The sequence below is a fragment of the Mus musculus genome, chromosome 18 (genome assembly GCF_000001635.26).
Source record: "Mus musculus strain C57BL/6J chromosome 18, GRCm38.p6 C57BL/6J".
In the NCBI taxonomy this organism is placed as follows: domain Eukaryota; kingdom Metazoa; phylum Chordata; class Mammalia; order Rodentia; family Muridae; genus Mus; species Mus musculus.
Window position 1 is genome coordinate 34541062 of NC_000084.6, and position 20501 is coordinate 34561562.

The 20501-nt window shown below is 48.0% G+C and overlaps 1 protein-coding gene across 1 annotated transcript; it reads left to right on the forward strand.

Moving 5' to 3' along the window:
* Positions 1-1265: 1265 nt before the first annotated feature.
* Positions 1266-7000, forward strand: Wnt8a (wingless-type MMTV integration site family, member 8A). The gene is made up of 6 exons (NM_009290.3): positions 1266-1375; positions 1461-1494; positions 1783-1921; positions 3721-3846; positions 4441-4583; positions 6033-7000. The coding sequence occupies exons 1-6, from the start codon at positions 1308-1310 to the stop codon at positions 6585-6587; spliced, it is 1065 nt and encodes a 354-aa protein (NP_033316.2). The 5' UTR covers positions 1266-1307; the 3' UTR covers positions 6588-7000.
* Positions 7001-20501: the final 13501 nt, after the last annotated feature.

Here is a 20501-nt window from a genome sequence, read left to right on the forward strand (position 1 = left end):
AATTCTAAAGCTTCTTTGATGTGTGGCAGGTGAGCCGAATATGCCTAGGCATGATCTGAAGTGTGTGCGGGTCACAGAACAGAGGCCGAGATTGTTTTCCCATCTTGCTTTCCCCTGAACTAATCTTGCCTCCGCAGCCCTCGGGAGGAGTTGATGTCACTCTGCCCCTGTCTCTAATGGTGCCCGAGTCCTATTAGAGCCCCACCTTTCCTTCCTTCGTTTATCCAGCTGCTCTCTAAGGTACTGAGCCCACTGACGAATCTGAAAGACAGGTTTCTGTCTAAGTAGCTGAAACCCTCGTGACAAAGCAGCATTAGAGGAGGCTGCGGGTGTCACTCAGCAGTAGAGTGTGCTTAGCATGCAGGAGTTGCTAAATTTAACACCCAGTACCTCTCATCCACAAGGTGGTGTCGGTAACAGAAATAAAGGTAGCCAGCTGGAGAGATAGCTCAGCTGTTAAGAGCCCTGACTGCTCTTCCAGAGGTCCTGAGTTCAATTCCCAGCAACCACATGGTGACATACAACCATCTGCAATGGGATCCAATGCCCTCTTCTGGTGTGTCTGAACACAGCGACAGTGTACTCATGTACATAAAATAAATAAATTTTAAGAAAAGAAAGGAAAGGAAAGGAAAGGAAAGGAAAGGAAAGGAAAGGAAAGGAAAGAAAGGTGGTGGTCTTTTCAAATATAGCCCTGGTGACACAATGATTGTAAGTAATTTAAAAACTGGAGAAATGAAGGAAATATACACCAGCTCTTAGTGGAAGAAACGGTGGCAGAGACAGCCTCTGGCAGCTTCCGCTCCACAGCTTCGTCACCCTACAGTCACCAAGGGAAGAGGTAGAGACAGTAGGAGGGGGGTCCCTAAACCGTCCCTCTTTGATTACAACTTAGGGAGGAAATCGGGGTTAGGGTGGGGTGGGTGGAGGGCGTGGTCTCATTAACACATGAAGACCTGAAGCCCCAGGGGAGAGGTGACCTGAGTTCAGGGGAGGGGCCTAGGCTGCTGGAGGCTTCCTAATTCTAAGCAATGGGCCCTCTCAAGAAGTCAATGTCCCTAAGGGTAGGAGACCTGCTTCAGCCCCTCTCAGTCTGGGAGAGAAGGGCGTGGTCTCCTTGAAGGCTTCGGGCTAAGACCCTCCTCTTTGATCCCCGTTAGGTCAGTGGCTCCCAGGGTTCTGCCAATGAGATGGGCTGCTGATGTTTCCCTCTTGGCTACTGTGAACTTGCCCACATAAATACCAAGAAAGGCTCTGCCGGCCTTACTTCTCTGCGCTTGGTCCTGGTTCCCGGACTGGGCAGGACCATGGGACACTTGTTAATGCTGTGGGTGGCTGCGGGCATGTGCTATCCAGCCCTGGGTGCTTCTGCCTGGTAAGTCACTCTCCAGCCTTTAGTCCCCACCAAGGAAGTCGCCCACTGCCTCAGCCCCGCTCACCTCAGGTTTTCTTTTTGGTAGGTCAGTGAACAACTTCCTGATAACCCGTCCCAAGGTAGGATGGTCTTACACCTCTCCTGTTTTTTTATCCTCTGGAGTCTCTGATAGAACTCTTCTGGGGACAGAAAAGAGGATCGGGGACCTCTCACCCAGAAATACAGCACTGTTTAATTTTGGTTGTGTTAACCTAGGGTCTTGTGTATGGGTAGGCAAGCCTCCACCACTGATCAATGTCCCCAGGTCCCAGGCTGGTTTCTTACTGGGCAGCTATCTGAGTTCTGTTTTCTCCCGGAGCCTACACGACCTGCACCCAGGGAAGCTCACAGCCCTTTCTCTGGCACAGGCCTATCTGACCTACACCGCCAGTGTGGCCTTGGGAGCTCAGATTGGCATCGAAGAGTGTAAGTTCCAGTTTGCCTGGGAACGGTGGAATTGTCCTGAGCATGCTTTTCAGTTTTCAACCCACAACAGGCTGCGAGCTGGTAAGTTTTCGTGGGACCACACCTCGCTATGGGCTGGTCGCGCATGCGTACATGAGATGTGTGTGCGGAGGGAAATAGGAAAGTGACCGGCTGGCTCCTGAGACGGTTTCCTTGCTGTGTGACCCTGAGTGATGAGTGAGGGTCTTTCCCTCTCTCAACACATGGAGGAGGGGGCTTCAGAAAACGCTGCTCGAAAAGGGTTTTGTACCATTTATGTATTCACTAGGGGGCATGTTTGGGGGGGGGGGCATTGGGAGGGACTTGAGGGACTGAACTCAGGTCACCAGGCTTGGATGCAATGCCCTGACCCCCTGAGCCATCCCACAGGCCCCGTGGGTATTCTGAGGGTTGACTGAAACGACCAGAAAGGTATTATTACAAATGTTATGGCAGGTTCTGATTCATGTCTGCAGTGGAGTGCTTATATACATTCACCTTGCTCTGATTTTCATGAAGTGAAGTAAAAATGGAGAAAGGGAACATGGAGCCCTCAAAGGAGCCACGTTTGTCCCATCATCACGAAGGCCTGTGACAAAAGATCAGAATGAGTTTGCCTCAAGTGGTTGTGTGTGCAGTGTGTGCATCTGTGGTGTTTATATGTGTGTGATGTGTATATGTGTATGTGATGTATATGTGTGTATATATGTGTGTCATGTGTATATGTGTATGTGATTTGTATGTGTGTATATGTGTGTGTGTAGTGTGTAGGAGTGATGTATGTATATGTGCATGCATATGTAAAATATGTGTGTGCATGTGCAATGTATGTATATTTATGTGTGTGTGGTGTATATGTGTATGTCTGTGATGTGTGTGTATATGTGTGGGTCTGTGGGTATGAGTGGTGTATGTGTGTATATGTGCATATATATGTATGTCTGAAAGTGTCTGTGTTTCTGTGTGTATATGTGTGTGTATGTTTATGCAGGTGCATGTGTGTGTGTGTGTGTGTGTGTGTACATGTGCATGCTTATAATTAGGGGCAGTAGTTTATACGGAAAACCTTTTTACAGAAGCAATAGAGTTGCTGAGAAGAGTTAGGAGAGTATAAAGGAGATAACTGGGCAGGAAGAGCTGCCTTCCCATGGAACCTGCAGGTAGACTAGGAAGTGTTTGTAAACTAAGACATCAGGGGTGCGGGGAGATGGCACTGGATGGGAGATGGGTCAAGCACTGCACAAGCATGAGGACTTGGTTGGGATCTGGGTGTGGTAGCACACACCTAAAATCCTGTCTCTTGAAAACAGAGACAGGAGGAGCCCAGGGCCTTACTGACCAGACAGTCTAGCCAGCCACTGGGCTAGATTCAGTGAGAGACACTACCACAAAGTAAGACAGAGTAGAACACGGGAAGACAATTGATCTTGGGCCTCTGCACATGTATATAGACACATGCATCCATCCATACATGTACACACACACATACACCAACTCTGTGCTCAGAAATAAAAGGTCATTGTCATTTACCTATGCCAGCCTTGCAGCTGATCTCACTACGTGTGTACTAGAGGACAGAAATCTAGGCTAGACTTTAGGTGAGTGAACTCCTGATCCGAAAACCACAGCTGGCCAGTAAGTAGCCTTAGCTTTGTAGTTCTTTACATTGCCACTTCCCCATCAGTAGCACGGGATGTCCATTCCTGCCTGGATGAAGTGCAGCCTGCTCTGAGGGCGAGGAACACCTTAACACAATGGGTGGGGGTGGGAACGGCAAGAGCTGTTGAGCAGCACTGTCTTACCAAGGTCTCTGCTTTGGGCTAATGAGGATTCACACAGTCAGCCCCTGTTCCTCCCCAAAGCCACGAGAGAGACATCCTTCATTCATGCCATCCGCTCTGCTGCCATCATGTACGCAGTCACCAAGAACTGCAGCATGGGTGACTTGGAAAACTGCGGCTGTGACGAGTCACAAAATGGAAAAACAGGTAACAAACTTGCTCTCCGATGCAGGCGGGAAGTGGTAGGAGCTGCAGTGCTGAGCACAGACAGAATCTTTTAAAAACAGCCTCTGGCCTCAGCTCTCTTGAATCCCAGACTCTAGCAATCCCTTCCCTCCTGGGAGTTCATGAATTGATGAGACCAGGAATTAGAAAGGTTCTCTAAAACCAAGGAAGGAGAGACACACGGAGTGAGAAGCCTGGGGGAGTTGGAGACCAGCCCTGGTACAAGAAGAGCTTGTCCTCATCCAAAGCTACCCCACTATTTACAGACCCCTGAAGACCCAGGCCTGCTGCCAATGAGGGCGGAGGAGGCTCCAATATTATAGAGATCCAGAATGTTTGAGCTACAAAGAACCTCTGAGGCACCCAGGTTATCACACGCGCCTGCTTCCTGTGGGTAGAGAGAACCTAGCAGCCGAGAGACAGCTAGGGAGCACAAGACCCCACCCACCCACTCCAAGCATCTCCATTCCCCTGCCTCAGCATCAGATACACACAGCTTTGGCAGGTCCTCCTAGGTTTAGCTCTTCCCCTGGGATGTAGCTGAAAGGTGTGCAGAACTCCTTTCCTTGTGTGTAGGTGGCCATGGCTGGATCTGGGGAGGCTGCAGCGACAACGTGGAGTTCGGGGAAAAAATCTCCAGACTCTTCGTGGACAGTTTGGAGAAAGGGAAGGATGCCAGAGCCCTGGTGAACCTTCACAACAACAGGGCCGGCAGACTGGTGCGTATGGGAGTCACCCAGTTTTGACAACAGCTCCTCACAGTCATCAAGCACTGTCTCACTCATCCCCAAAGCCGTTCAGGAAGAACTCTGTTTTCTGCCTGACAAAGATAGCTAAGCCAAAGCCAAGTGGCACGTCTGAGACAACACAGTTGATAAATCTTGCTTCCATGCAGAGTGTGTGTGTGTGTGTATGTGTATGTGTGTGTGTGTGTTCTCCAAAATGGGGTCTTTTAGGTAGCCCTGGCTTGCCTGGTAATTCACTATATAGTCCTTGAACTCATGGCATTTCTCTTACCTTACCCTCCCAAGTGCTGGGATTACAAACATGAGCCACAAGGCCTTAAAAAGATTTTAGCCACTTTTATGCTAAGACATTTTATGCTGAGACATTCGTAGAGGCCTACTTTTGCCCTAAAGTCTGCCTGGGGTTTGAGAAGTTGGGACAGTAGAATCTAATTTTCACCAAGGTTCTGGTAGGGTAACATTGTGAACTCAAATCTGGAAGCAAGTTGGACTTAGAACAAAAATCATTGAAATGTTCCTGGGAGCCTCCTCCTGGATATTCTGGTCACCATGGCCGGAGAGAGGCACTTTCAAGGCAACCCCATCTGCTGCCTTGAGAGAAAATGGGTTCAGACACCAGGAGTTCCCTTCTGAGAGTGTGTGAGCGAGCGTCAGGGGGTGGAGGAGACAGAATAGAGTGACAGGGGACAGACAAACCACCACAATTGCCATGACATGTCTAGCTCCAGGCTTCAAAAGAGATACAGTAACTGAGGTAATTTTTTAAAATGACTTATTTTTATTTTATGGACACTGGTGTTTTGCCTGCATGTGTGTCTGTGTGTGGGTGTCAGATACCCTGACGCTGGAGTTACAGACAGTGTGGGTGCTGGGAATTGAACCTACGTCCTCTGGAAGAGTCAGTGGCCAGTGCTCTTAACTGCTGAGCCTCTCTTCAGTCCCCTGAGGTTGCAATTTCTTTTACAATTTACAAAGTGTTTCTTTGACCGGTCTGTGGTCTGTTTTGGTTTCCTTTTGGGGGTTTATGAGGTGCCGGAAACTAAATTCTGAGCCTCACAATACTAAGCAAGTACTCTCTACCCTTGGGCCCTGCCAATACTTGTTACAACTGGGCCAGGAAACACACTGAAGAAGTGATGGGCTTGAACCAGGACCCTATCTATGTTCCTGGCTTCCGTCATCTTCTTAGCACTTGGCCAGCTCCTGGTCCTAACCCCTTAACCCTGACCAGTCTCCCTGAAAAGACCTAAGACAGGGTTAGGAGTGCCCCATCCCCAATAATCCAGATAGGTCTCCAAAGCTAGGAAGCACAGCTCTAGGATATTCCATTTGCTTGCTAGCCACTGGCCTTCTCCACCAAGTTATTCTTCGTGTTCTCCCTCTCCTCCTCCTCCTTCCCCTCCCCCACCCCCACTCCCCAAGGCAGTGAGGGCCTCCACGAAAAGGACCTGCAAGTGTCATGGCATCTCAGGAAGCTGCAGCATCCAGACGTGTTGGCTGCAGCTGGCTGACTTCCGGCAGATGGGAAATTACCTAAAGGCCAAGTATGACCGCGCGCTGAAAATTGAGATGGACAAGCGCCAGCTAAGGGCTGGCAACAGAGCCGAGGGCCGCTGGGCTCTCACGGAGGCCTTCCTTCCCAGCACAGAGGCTGAGCTGATCTTCTTAGAGGGGTCTCCTGACTACTGCAACCGCAACGCCAGCCTGAGCATCCAGGGCACAGAGGGGAGGGAGTGCCTGCAGAATGCCCGCAGTGCTTCCCGGCGGGAGCAGCGCAGCTGTGGGCGCCTGTGCACGGAGTGCGGGCTGCAGGTGGAGGAGAGGAGAGCAGAGGCCGTGAGCAGCTGTGACTGCAACTTTCAGTGGTGTTGCACTGTCAAGTGTGGCCAGTGCAGGCGTGTGGTGAGCAGATACTACTGCACACGCCCTGTAGGTAGTGCCAGGCCCCGGGGCAGGGGCAAGGACAGTGCCTGGTAACACCACCACAAATTCACGTGCTGCCTAGTTGCAGGACAGTGGAGATAGAGCCTGAACTTCTGGCCTAGGGGACACAGACTGGAAAACAATTGGGACATCACAGGGTTGGCCTGTAGACCTTCCACGATAGGTGGGTTAGCCTGTAGACCTTCCACGATAGGCGGGGTAGATGGATGATCTTTAAGCATCTTCTTCGCAGGAGTGAAATCGGAACCTTGTTCTCCTGGCTTGTGGACCCAGCCTTTCCTGCGCAGTTACTCTTGGACTTAAGCAGCTTGTTAAAGAGGGAGTTTGATTTGGGTGCACATTCAGAGGAGCCTGGAAGAACCGTATTCCATTAAGTTTCAGATACCGTTCCACCCAGCTGTGCTGCTGGGAGTGCGAGGGAAGAGAAGTTAAAGGAAAGGAATTCTGGGGGCGGGAGAGATGGCTCAGTGGTTAAGGGCCCTGGCTGGCCCTCCAGAGGACTGGCTCACTTCACAGCACCCACTTGATGGCTGTGAGCCATCTGTACTTCTAGTTCCAGGGGATCCAATGTCCTTGCCTGGTCTCTGTGACCACCAGGCACAAATGTGCACAGACAGACATTTATACATATAAAATAATAAAGTAAAAACTTACATTTAAAAAAGGTAAGCGTTTTGTTCCCACCTGTGACCAAGTGCAGACAAACACATAGGAGACCTGGGGCAGGGACCAGCTTTCTCCTACAAGGAGGTTGTTAGCTGGGTTTCTCATCTGCTTATGCACTCTAAAAAATCCTCCCCTCACCCCAAGTTACAGTCTAGGGAAACCAGGACCCAGGATGACCATGGATCTTTCTACCTCATTAGCAATCCTCAGATCCAAAACAACACCAAATGGACAGGCGACCAGGGCTTTCCAGACAAGATCCTAGAAGAACCAGAGAACATCTCTGCTGTGTGTTTTTCCCAAACTGGAGACTCAGTTTTATTTGCAATAAATGCTTCTAGGGTATATCTAGGTGGGACTTCCCTTTTTTCTTTAAATATTTATCTTAATTTATGTGTATAAATGCTGTGCCTGTATGTGTGTCTATACGGCATACGCAGGCGGTGGAAGTCAGAAGGAGAGCTGGAGCTACAGATGGCTGAGCCGCCATATGGATGCTGAGAATTGAGCTCAGGTTCAGCTATAGACGGAGAATGAGGCCAGGCTGACTCAAAAAGCAAAAACAGCTGGGTGTGGTGGTGCTCCCTCTAGTCCCAGCTGGTGCTCCCTCTAGTCCCAGCTGCAGAGAAGCGGGTTCATCTCTGTGAGTTCGAGGCCAGCCTGGTCTACAGAGTTCAGAACAGCCAGGGCTCTGTTACACAGAGAAACCTTGTATGTGTGTTGGGAGGCGGGGGTTAAATAAATAAAACTAAACATCAAGCCAGGTAGTGGTGGGACATGCCTTTAATCCCAGCACTTAAGAGGCCAGCCTGGTCTATGGAGTGAGTTCCAGGGCAGCCAGGGCTACACAGAAAAACAACAAACAACAAAACAATAAAAATAAAGTAACAGGAAAAGAATAAGCACAGGTTTGGGTGTAATTCAGAGTGACTTAAGCAGCTTGGGGAGTGAGCAAGCCCTTTGAACTTGGGATTCATTCGAAGTGTTTACCCTCCTAACGTAGACCTCCTAGGGTGTCCGCGCCTCAAGACCTGGCCCGGGACAGTGGTCTAGGATAGCTGTGGATTCGGCTTCCCGCATTCACACTTTGACTTCTTCCAAAGGTCATCTCTGAATATCACCCCTCTTGGTGATAGCCCACAAAGCTGCTTGCCTCTTCCCCAAGCCACTGGGTTCCTAACTGAATTTCACAGCCCAGGGAAGCTGCCCAGACTGGTCAGGATTCCTGCCGGCAGGCAAGTGAAGGGACTGCCAAGAGCAGGCAGCGCTCCCGGGGTTTTGTTGTAAAGTCTGTTTCTGTTTCGTTTGTACTTGCCTACAATAAACAAATATTGTGGCCATTGGAAAGAAGTGTTACTTCTTAAGTGCCTGAAGGAATAATCAGTTTATCTTTTAATTTGAATTATGTGCATTATGTGGGGGTGGTGCTAATGCACGTGGGTCCCCAAGGAGGCCAGCAGGCTTTAGATTCCTTTGGAAATGGAGTTAGAGATGATTGTGAGCGACCTGACCGGGCTGCTAGGAATGGAACTCAGGCCCAAGAACAGTACATATTCTTTTTCTTTTAAAAAAAAAAAAAAAAAAATATATATATATATATATATATATATATATATAATTTATTTTGGCTGTGAGCCACCACGAAGTTGCTGGGAATTGAACTCAGGGCCTCTGGAAGAGCAGCCAGTGCTCTTAACCACCGAGCCATGCCTCCAGCCCAAGAGTGCATATTCTTAACCGCTGAATGAACAACAAACACTCCAGCTCTAACAATCAGCTCATTTTAAACTGTTTTCAGTTTCAGGTTGTAGTGGAATGCTCACTAAGGAAGTTGGTATCATGAAAGACACCGTGAGCAAGTTGCCTTTAAGGCCTATCCTGGCCCGGTCTGACCTCTATAGCTTCCAGTTTTTAAACCCCTACGTGTGTTGGAGAGCAGATACAACGGGGAACCTATAGAAACACTTTTCTCCGTGGCCTACTTCGAAGCAAAGGCTTGCATAACAGTGACAGCAGAGAAAGGCGGTGGGTGTAGACGAGGCTGTGATGGCAGGGACAGCAGAGAGACAAACTAGAGGGCAAAGGCTTTGAGCAGGCAGCCCAGGGAAAGACTGATTTCCTGGAAAGTAAAAACTAGAGCTCGAAATTGTGTGATCCTGAGTGTCAACCCTAGATAAATGTGGATTTCAAAGTACGCAGCCTGACACTCGATTCGAGCTGTGAAGCTACGTTAGGGAAATGAACAGATTCCGTTTTCTCCCTGTATCCATAACAGAATTTCCATCCAAGGCACCTGCCACCCCAGCATTCCACCCCTACCTCCTGAGCCCACACTGAGTTGATGTATCCCAATACTCTCGGAACGGAGGTGTCCAGAAACAAAGCCACCCCTGCTGCGTTGTTTAAGGCACCCAGGAGAACACGCCTTGTGGTTCCTGTGGAGCTATAGAGGAGTTTTTGCTAAGAAAACACAAAGAAAAAAAGAATTCTGGGGAAAGTTGCTGAACCCCCCCCCCCCAAAAAAAATGCTGGTGTCTTCTTGCAAGTCTCCCCCACCCTCATCCATCTTGTCTCCAAAGTCATCAACTGTCATAGCTACCAACCTGCCGCATGGACGCTCAGCCAGGAACTAAAGGAATTTAGATTTCTTCACATCCATCACCTTCCTGCCAGCCTCATTCAAACTCATCAGTTACAACCCTGCTGCCCTTTCCTCTCGGCGCTTCCCTAACGAGCTGGCTACCATTAAGGTGACAAAATAAAACGCACATGTTCAATAGGTTCAGAGTCGGGGAAACAGGCAGATGGAACCCGCAGTTCCATAGTGGACTTGAGAATCCACTGGAAGGGGGAATTCAGTGAGGGAAGCTTGCCCCTGAGCCACTCACTTTACCAGGAAAGTGGACTCGTGTATTTTTGGTTCAGACTAGAAAATGCACTTATGTTTAGTCACAAGCCCCGATCAGACTCTTCCCCACTGCTGTCTTCTCGTCCTTCCCAGTTGAACTCCGATGTGAGCAGAATTAGGACTCCGAAAAAAAACAAAAAAAAACAAAAAAAACAAACAAAAAAAAAAACAAGCAAACAAAGCCCCTGAAGTCTGTTTTCCAGAGCCTGCCAGGCTGTCCCACTGACATAAACTCAGATAGAAGTTTGATGATCTTTCAGGGTACAGGAACCACGATGAGAAAGAAGGGTATTAGACAAATGACCCTCTCCATCAGTCTTCAGAACATCTAATTAAAGAGTTAAAATTAGCGGGGGCTCAGGTATGGCTCCAGGTAGGATGCACAAGCAGCATGCACAAAGCCCTGGGTTCAGCTCTATACCCCCTCAAAAACACCCCATGTTTAAAGGCTATGATCATTCCCTCTTATAGCGACTCAGAGAGGGCAAGGGCCCCAACCTGAAAGAAACAACGGGGAGGTGGATTTGAATTCAGACCTGTCACCTCATAAATTCAAATTCTCCCCTTTACAACCATTTCCCCTGTAGGGAGCCCAGAGTCTCCAGCAACGCTAAAACCACCGGGACAGCTTTGAAGAGCGAGAACCATTCATATGCAGTAAAAGGTGTCTTCCTCCTCGCTCCTCTACAAGTGAGAGAGTTATATTTCTCAGCCCTTCTCCTGAATAAAGACCTTCACTTTTGACTTGCAAAAGCCTTCCTTAGAAAGTTAAAGCAGCTGGCCCAGCACCTGCTGACTGGGGAGGGCAGACTTCTAATTCTCCAAGGGGCACTCAAAGGAAAAAAACAAAAACAAAAACCAAATCATTATGTATTCATTAGAGGTCAAAGTTTCAAGAGGGGATACTGCTGAAGGCAGAGGAGGGAACACGCTACCCTAAGGGAACCCTAGTCCCACACCACAAACTGCCTGTGATTCTCAGTGGTGACAGAAAACACGAGGTTGAGAAAAAAAACAAAACAAAACAAAATGAAAGCAAGACCCACTTCAAAGGGTTAAAATTCAGCTCTAAGCTTCTGGTCCCACTCCTCTCCCTACAACCGACCGACAGACCGACCGATCGGAGGAAAGAATCCTACAGAGGAGAGGAGAGGAGAGGAGAGGAGAGGAGAGGAGAGGAGAGGAGAGGAGAGGAGAGGAGAGGAGAGGAGAGGAGAGGAGAGGAGAGGAGAGGAGAGGAGGAGAATAGACCCCCACCCCTGAGCAATCTCCAGGGCTGATGCCCTGGTCATTCAAACCAGGCTGCTCTTCTCAGGGTGAGGCAACAGAAAAGCAATCTGTAATATCCCGAGAGAGGCATGGACACAGTTAGCTAAGCCCTGGATTCTCAGACTGAACTTTGTCAGAGAAGTTAGTTAGAGAGACGATGGAAAGGGGTCTGGGGATGTGGACAAGGAGGAGGTTGGGTACAGAGGGGCCTTGTGGTTGGTGCACCAGGTGTCGAAGAACATACACTCAAAATAATGATGAAAAAAAACAGACAACCAAAGAAAAAATTATTTCACTGGGGTTCAGAGAACTTTTTTTTTAAAAATCGTAATTATCTGACTCTGAGGTTAAAACTCTCAGTAAATAATGATGTCCTTTCCTAGCTGGTGTGGTGCCACATACCTGTAATTCTAGCACTTGGAAGGCAGAGACAAAAGGATAGGGAATTTACAGTTATTCTCAGCTGCGTGTGTGTGTGTGTGTGTGTGTGTGTGTGTGTGTGAGAGAGAGAGAGAGAGAGAGAGAGAGAGAGAGAGAGAGAGAGAGAGAGAACCTGGGTGTGGTAGTGCAGGCAGGCGGATCTCTGAGTTCCAGACCAGCCTGTTCTACAGAGCTAGTGCCAGGGCTATACAGAGAAACTGTGTCTAGAAAGGAGGACGAGGAAGAGGAGGAGAAAGAAGAGGAAGAGAAGAAAGAGGAAGAGGAGGAAGAGGGAAAAGAAAGTAAAAGAAAGAACAGCACACACACTGTTTGGGGTTTATTGATTGTCCTGAGTTTATTTATTTGTTTGAGACAAGGCCTTGCTATGCAGCCCAGGCTGGCTTTGAACTAGAGAGCCTATGTCTCAGCCTCCAAGTCCTGAGATGACAGCCAGGCACCTCCTATCCAGCCGTGCACCCTGTCTTGAAAGGCCATCAGAAGAAGGAATGACAGTGCTTCTCTTCCTGGGACAGGTGCTTGTAAGACACTTGGTAAGCCTCTGTCTTCTTCTTCTTCTTTTTTTTTTTTTTTAAAGATTTATTTATTATATGTAAGTACACTGTAGCTGTCTTCAGACACTCCAGAAGAGGGAGTCAGATCTCATTATGGGTGGTTGTGAAGCCACCATGTGGTTGCTGGGATTTGAACTCAGGATCTTTGGAAGAGCAGTCAGTGCTCTTCCCCACTGAGCCATCTCTCCAGCCCAAGCCTCTGTCTTCTAAGGCCCCATGTTTTATGTTCAAGTCTTCAACTATCCCTAATTCTATGAGAATAGCCCCAACACTCCAGTTTCTCACTAGTCAACTCTAGGCCAGAACAGGACACATGAGACACTATCTTTTTTCCCCCAGAGACTCTATCATAAAAACAAAAACAAAAATAAAAACTCACAATGGAGCTGACACACCTCTCTCTTGGAGGTAGGACCATAATGCCATCATCAAAATCCCATTAGATTCAGTGGCCTCTAGAAAGATAGGATTCTTTCTATTATGTCTTAGTTTATGACTTTTATTGAAAGTGCAATTATTATGACTCTGTCATTCGGGAAAGTGTCCTGGATTTTTGTTTTATTTGTAGTTTTGGGATCCAACTCAGGGCCTTGTGCATGAAGGGCAAGTGCTCTACTGCCAAGCTATGCCCCCAGCTTGTCTCTGTTTCAAGACAGTCTTGCTCTGTATTTGTGCTAACCTAAAACCAGCTATGTAGGTTAGAACTGGCCTCAATCTTTGAGGAAGGACTCTGTGCCTCAGATCCCCGGGCAGGGTGGCACACTTCTGTCATCCCAGCCCTGGGGAGGCAAAAACAGGTGAATCTCTGGAGTTTCCTGACCAGCCTAGCTTGAGCGATGTGGTCCAGGTTCAAAATAGGGTGATAAGCAACTGCAGAAGAGCCTTGATGTCTCAGCCAGGCAGTGGTGGTGCACGCCTTTAATCCCAGCACTCAGGAGGCAGAGGCAGGAGGATTTCTGAGTTCGAGGCCAGCCTGGTCTACAAAGTGAGTTCCAGGACAGCCAGGGCTATACAGAGAAACCCTGTCTCGAAACAAACAAACAAACAAATACCTTGATGTCAACCTCTGGACTTCTACACACATGCTCGCTCATGTGCATACCTACAAACACATATGTACATTATGTCGGGGGGAGGGTGTGCACACGTGTGAGCGCAAGGCCAGTAAGATGGCTCAGCAGATAAAGGCACTCAGGCCTAATGATCTGAAAATCAGTCCCTGAAATTCAGATAAAGATTGAAAGAGAACCTCTCCATGTTGGCCTTTGACCTCTATACAAGCTGCCGTGCCACACCCCCCAACCATGCACACACAAAATAATGATAATGATAGTAATAAATACTTGTACTCAGCCTCAACAGACGCATAAAAGCAAGCATAGTTACAGCATGCCCTATGATAAACATTCTAATGGACTGCCCAGGGCAGAGACCCCAGGGGTTAAACTTAGCTGCGTCTGTCTGCACCTGGACAGCAGAGAGAGCAGTAGTTCCAGAACAGGAAGGCGCTGCCTGCCCTCTGCCTACTGTAGTCTTTTAGTTTTAAACAAATCCATGCTTCTTAGTGGGAAGGTAAAATCATGACAGGCTGTGGGTGCAGAAATAAGGTTTTTGTTCCTCTAACAGTTGACAACAGAGAACAGGCTTTTCCATTGAGCCTTGGTCAATCAGGTGTGGGGGGCATAGAGGGAAAATTGGGAAGGAGTAGTTTATTATTACGGCTTTCTGTGTGTCTGTCTGTCTGTGTGTCTGTCTCTCTCTCTCTGTCTCTGTCTGTCTCTGTCTCTCTTCTCTCTCTCTCTCTCTCTCTCTCTCTCTCACACACACACACACACACACACAGAAATAAAATCCTTTGCCTTGGGCATAAGGGTCATAATCAGTATGATAAGTTGTTATTTAGCAGAGGAGGAAATTGAAGCTTCACTTCCTTTGGTGGCACGAATGGGGTTGATGACAGCATTCAGTCAGTCAGCAAGAGGCACTTTTACCAACTTTGTTTTGCAAAGCAAAACCATTCACGTTCACACTCAGTTGGTCATTTCCATAGATTAACACAAGAGCCCCTGGAGAGCAAGGCATCGAGGACAACTCTTCCTGGGAAATGAAGGGTTAATCCAGGGCCAGCACAGTAGGGAGCTTTGTGAGATCTTTTGGGTCTTTGGCAACCTACATTTCCCATCCCTCCCAGAGCCCTTCTCTCTCACCTGAGTCCTCAGGTTGACTCTATAATCTCTAGAGTTTGGAGGACAGGACTGGGTGAAGGCTAAGAATGTGTCTTCCCATCATGTATTTGATTCTCCTTACATCAAAGCTGGGGAGTATGGTACGGTAATGGAAAACAAGAATCCATGAGCGGTGTGTTAGTCAGGGTTCTCTAGAGAAACAGAATGGATAAAAGGAATGGTAGAATTATATATATTTGAATTTGTTAGAGTGGCTTACAGGCTAGGGTCCAGCTAGTCCAACAGTGGTTGTCTCCCAATAGAAAGTCTGAGAATCCAGATGAAGCCTGAAAAAAAGTATCAACACAAACATGAACAAATTTCAAAGGAATTTATGTGAGTTGTATCACTTGCCAAAGAAAGTTATGATGAAGGCCGTGGGTCTTAACTCTTCTTGGGATGAGATCTTCACTGTAGCCCTAGGTTCGCGTTCATGGCTTCACACAAGGGCCTTGATGGGGGTTCTAGGGATCCAGTGCTTAAGAAAAACCACTTTATCCAATGAGCCATCTCACTAGGCCTAGTTTTGGGTTTTGCTTTCATTTCATAATTTTATGTATATGGGTGTACTGGCTAGTTTTGTGTCAACTTGACACAGCTGGAGTTATCACAGAGAAAGGAGCTTCAGTTGAGGAAATGCCTCCATGAGATCCAGCTGTGAGGCATTTTTTCAACTAGTGATCAGTGCCATCCCTGGGCTGGCAGTCTTGAGTTTTATAAGCAAGCAAGCTGAGCAAGCCAGGGGCAGCAAGCCAGTAAGTAACATCCCTCCATGGCCTCTGCATCAGCTCCTGCTTCCTGCCCTGTGTGAGTTCCAGTCCTGACTTCCTTTGGTGATGAACAGCAATGTGAATCTGTAAGCTGAATAAACCCTTTCCTCCCTAACTTGCTTCTTGGTCATGATGTTTTGTGCAGGAATAGAAACCCTGACTAAGACAATGGGTATTTTCTTGCATATTGTCTGTGCACCAAATAGGCGCCTGATGCCAAAGGAGCCCAGCCAGAAGAGGGCACTGGATCCATGGGACTGGAGTTACAGACAGTCTATACATTAGATGGGTGCTGAGAATCAAACCTGGGTCCTTAGCCGGGCGTGGTGGCGCACGCCTTTAATCCCAGCACTCGGGAGGCAGAGGCAGGCGGATTTCTGAGTTCAAGGCCAGCCTGGTCTACAGAGTGAGTTCCAGGACAGCCAGGGCTATACAGAGAAACCCTGTCTCGAAAAACCAAAAAAAAAAAAAAAAAAAAAAAAAAAAAACCTGGGTCCTCTGCAAGACCAGCTAGGGCTTTTAACAGCTGACCCAGCTTTTTATCCCCTAATCCTGATTCTTGACATAGGCAGGGACCACTTGTGCTGGCTAGTTTTGTTACCTTACCTCTAAGTGGGTCTAGGACCTCTGGGTGGTCGCGCTGTTTCCCGGCCAATGCACCAAATGAAAGATTCTCGAATTCCCAGCCCATGTACCAAATGAAAGACCCTCGAGGGAAGACCCTCACTCAGACACTCAAGTCCCGGGACAGCCGCGTACCCAAGAAGACACTGAGACCATACATAAAATGTAGAAGGCAAGATTTAATAAAGCAGCGACATGAAAGCACACAGACCAGAGCTCTGGGGTCGAAATAAAGCAGCAACATGAAAGCACACAGAGCTCTGGGGTCGAAACTCATACACCTTAGCACAGGGTAGAGGAGTCTCGACGACGACTCAAATTTTTCACAAGCTTTTAAAGGAAAAAACCACAAACTGGGAGGGGGAATGGGGAGGGAATAGGGGAAGTTTAACAACCACAAGTTTACTCAACCAAAGAGTCATATCCTGTGATTGGCAATACATCTGGCCTGTTGAAACATTCTGTGGTTGTTCCAGAAAATGTTTTTTCTCAAGTATGTTTTCCAGATGGGAGGGGGTGGGCTCCGAGGTGAAAGTTCATGTTCTCACAAGAGGCCAGTAATTTTTCATTCTTCAACACAAGCTAGAGTTATCTGAAAAGGGAACTCCAAATGAGAAAATGCCTCCATAAAAGCAAGCTGTAAGGCATTTTCTCTTCTCTTCTTAAAGATTTATTTATTATATATGAGTACACTGTTGGTTTCTAGAGAAACACCAGAAGAGGGCATCAGATCTCATTACAGATGGTTGTGAGCCACCATGTGATTGCTGGGAATTGAACTCATGACCTCTGGAAGAGCAGTCAGTGCTCTTAACCGCTGAACCATCTCTCTAGCTCAATAAGGCATTTTCTTAATTAGTGATTAATGGGGGAGGGGTTAGCCCATTGTTGGTGCCATTCTTGGGCTGGCAGTCTGGGGTTCTAAATGAAATCAGGCTAGCTGAGTGTGGTAGTACACTTCTAGAACTTAGGAGGCAGAGGCAGGTGGATCTCTGAGTTCAAGGCCAGCCTGTTTTACAGAGTGAGTTCCAGGACAGCCAGAGCTACATAGTAAGACCCTGTCTAGACTAAAACAACAACAAAGGGGTGGGGGGTGGGGAGAAATGAAGGAAAGAACAAAAAAAAAGAAAGGCTGAGGGCTGGAGAGATGGCTCAGTGGTTAAGAGTGTTGACTGCTCTTCTAGAGGTCATGAGTTCAATTCCCAGCAACCACATGGTGGCTCACAGCCATCTGTAATGAGATTTGATGCCCTTCCTCTTCTGATCTGTCTGAAGACAGTTACAGTGTACTCACACATATAAAATGAATAATTTATTATTTTAAGACAGGCTTTCTCTCGTGAGCTCCAGGTTGGCCTGGAACTTGACATGTAACTAAGGCGATAATGACCTTGAATGGCTGGACTTTTTGCCTTTCCCTCCCAAGCATGGCACCATGCCCAGCTTTATGTGGTTCTGTACTGAACCCAGTGCTTGATGCTTGCTGGGCAAACTCTGCCAACTGAGCTATATCCCTATACACAAGGGTGTTCATTCCTCTGCTCTGTGACACGCTTATTTCACAGCCTTGGGGCAACTATGTAGAGGTCATGGCAGGGCTGGGATGCAGGAAGCCCTGGACTCAACACAGTACCAGATAACCTAGAGGTACTGCTGCCCTCCTGCAATCCCAGCATGCAGAGGGGGAGAACTAGGAGCTCAAGGCTATCTGCTGCTGCGTGTCGAGTCTGGGCAGTGCTGGGATACATGAGACACTGTCTCTAGAAAAGAGAGAGAAGAGAGAGAGAAAGGAAGGAAGGAAAGAAGGAAGAAAAAGAAGAGGGGATAAAGGAACAGAAAAAAGGTGAAATAAAGAAAATAAGAGCCGGGCGGTGGTGGCACACGCCTTTGATCCCAGCACTTGGGAGGCAGAGGAAGGCGGATTTCTGAGTTCAAGGCCAGCCTGGTCTACAAAGTGAGTTCCAGGACAGCCGGGGCTACACAGAGAAACCCTGTCTCAGAAAACCAAAAAAAAAAAAAAAAAAAAAAAAGAAGAAGAAAAGAAGAAAATAAAAAGTGAAAAGGGGGCTGGTGATGGTTAGAGGGTGAGGGTGCCTGCTACCAAGCCTAAAGGCTTGAGGGTTCCCAGAGTCCACAGGTTAGGAGGAGAAAACTGATTCTCCATAGCCCGCTGAGTTCTATAGCACTGTGACATTTGCACACCACTCACACTAAATAAAGAAATGTTAAAGGGAAGAAAAGACTGTAGCTGGGTGTGGTGGCTCAGGCCCATAGCCCAGTATTCAAGAGGCTAAGGCAGAAGGAACAGAGCTGGGATACCTATGATGCTGTCTGAACAGAGAACATGCAAAGGCTTGCACTCCATCAAACAGGCTGGTGCCTGGGGCTTAGAGCAATCAGTGTACCAACCTATATAAAAGGAGGCAGGGCTCCTCCACCCATTTTAGAAAGATGGACAAAACTGTGAGTTCACTGATGGAATGATGGCCTTAACACTATGACCTGACTTCATTTAGGACATATTCTGTGTTCTCTCAAGTGTAGGTCTTTTCTTTATTAGCCATCCTTGAAAGGCTTGAAAGAATGGATAACAGTTTGCTCTTTGTATATTGAGCCCACACCTGTAAGGCGAAAACCGATCAAACTAAACTAAACTGGAATCTGGAATCCTCATAGCAGCCACACTGTAACTGGGATGAGGAAGCCTAGGGCAGCCGGCTTAGCATGTGTCCAGTCTGTGGGTGGGGGAGAGCCATGCTGACACAAAGGCCTGCACCACGGAGGGGAAGGTGTTCATTTCCAAAGCTTCTGTCTACATACAGACTGCTTCAGGCTGCTCCTGGTATAACCATCGTATGGCACCAAAAGGCACTGACCAAATAGATATGCTAATGACCGCTTGAAATGCTCTTAACACTGGCAAGGGTCAGAAACACTAGATAGGGGCTGGTGAGCTGGCTCAGCAGGTAAGAGCACTGACTGCTCTTCTGAAGGTCCTGAGTTCAAATCCCAGCAACCATATGGTAGCTCACAACCACCCGTAATGAGATCTGGAGCCCTCTTCTGGTGTGTCTGCAGACAGCTACAGTGTACTTATTTATAATAATACATTAATCCTTGGGCTGGAGCAAGCAGGCCTACCGGAGCAAGTGGGGTTGACTGGAACGAGCAGAGGTCCTAAATTCAATTCCCAACAACCACATGAAGGTTCACAACCATCTAAACAGCTACAGTGTACTCAAATACATAAAATAAATAAATAAATCTTTTAAAAAAGAAAAAGAAACACTAGATAAAGTCCAGAGAGGTTGCCATTCTGGCTCCATCATAAAGGCTACCCGGAAGGATCAGGGTTCTACAATCTTTATTTAAGATTTATTAAGTATCCTTCTACATAGGGGAGATGTTTACTATTTTTTCTTCTTAAAATGTGTGTGTGTGGCCGGGCGGTGGTGGCACATGCCTTTAATCCTAGCACTTGGGAGGCAGAGGCAGGCAGATTTCTGAGTTCAAGGCCAGCCTGGTCTACAGAGTGAGTTCCAGGACAGCCAGGGCTATGCAGAGAAACCCTGCCTCGAAAAAAACAAAAAAATGTGTGTGAGAGAGAGAGAGAGAGAGAGAAGAGCGCTTAAGGAAGTTGGTTGGTTCTCTCCTTCCACAGTGGGTCCCAAGGATCAAACTCAGGTCATCAGGTTTGGCTGCAAGTGCCTTTCCCCGCTGAGCCATCTTGTCAGCCCCATGATGCTTATTCATATAAACCGACTTAGCCAACTGCAGTCCTGATTATGCTGAAGAGTAATAAGCTCCTGGCAAAGCAACTGAGGACAATAATTAAGTCATCTATGTGATGCTGCCTCAAAATGGGAAAAGTGAACCTTGACAGTGATCAGCAGAGGACTCGGAAACTAGCTTAGGGTGACCTGCCATTGCTGGTTTACACTCTCGAGTTCTCTCTCCCAGATCCTTTGCTCCTGCTGTCCTTGCCTCGCCTGTAAGGCCACATGCGTAGATGGTGCTCGCGCTCTCTGAGCACAGTTGGTTTGCGAAGGCGGATAGGAGATGGGAACTTTGAGCCTTGAGGAAGAAGGTCTTGAGAAGTTCCTGACCTCAGCCCTGAAACGCCAATGAAGCGCAAATCGGGGAGAAACGGCGGTTTATAAGATTCCATTGCTGGAGCTGTTGGCGGGATTAGCTGCCGTCTATCTGCTAGCTGCTCCGGCCTTTCCCTCCCCCTCCTCCCCCTCTTCCCCCCTCCCCTTCCCCCTCTTCCCCCCCCTCCTCCCCCTCTTCCCCCTCCCCCTCCCCCTCCTCAGTGTGCCCCACCACACAGCAGCTGCTGTTCAGGAAGCCTGGGGACCGGACTCCCCTTGGAGCAGATGGCAGCGGCAGGGGGTGGGCTATAAAAAACAATTTGGTCTGGGAACAAAAGGCATCAATCACGGCTGGCAGCGTCTTCAGCCTTTGATTTGGATGAGAGATGGAAAGGCAGAACT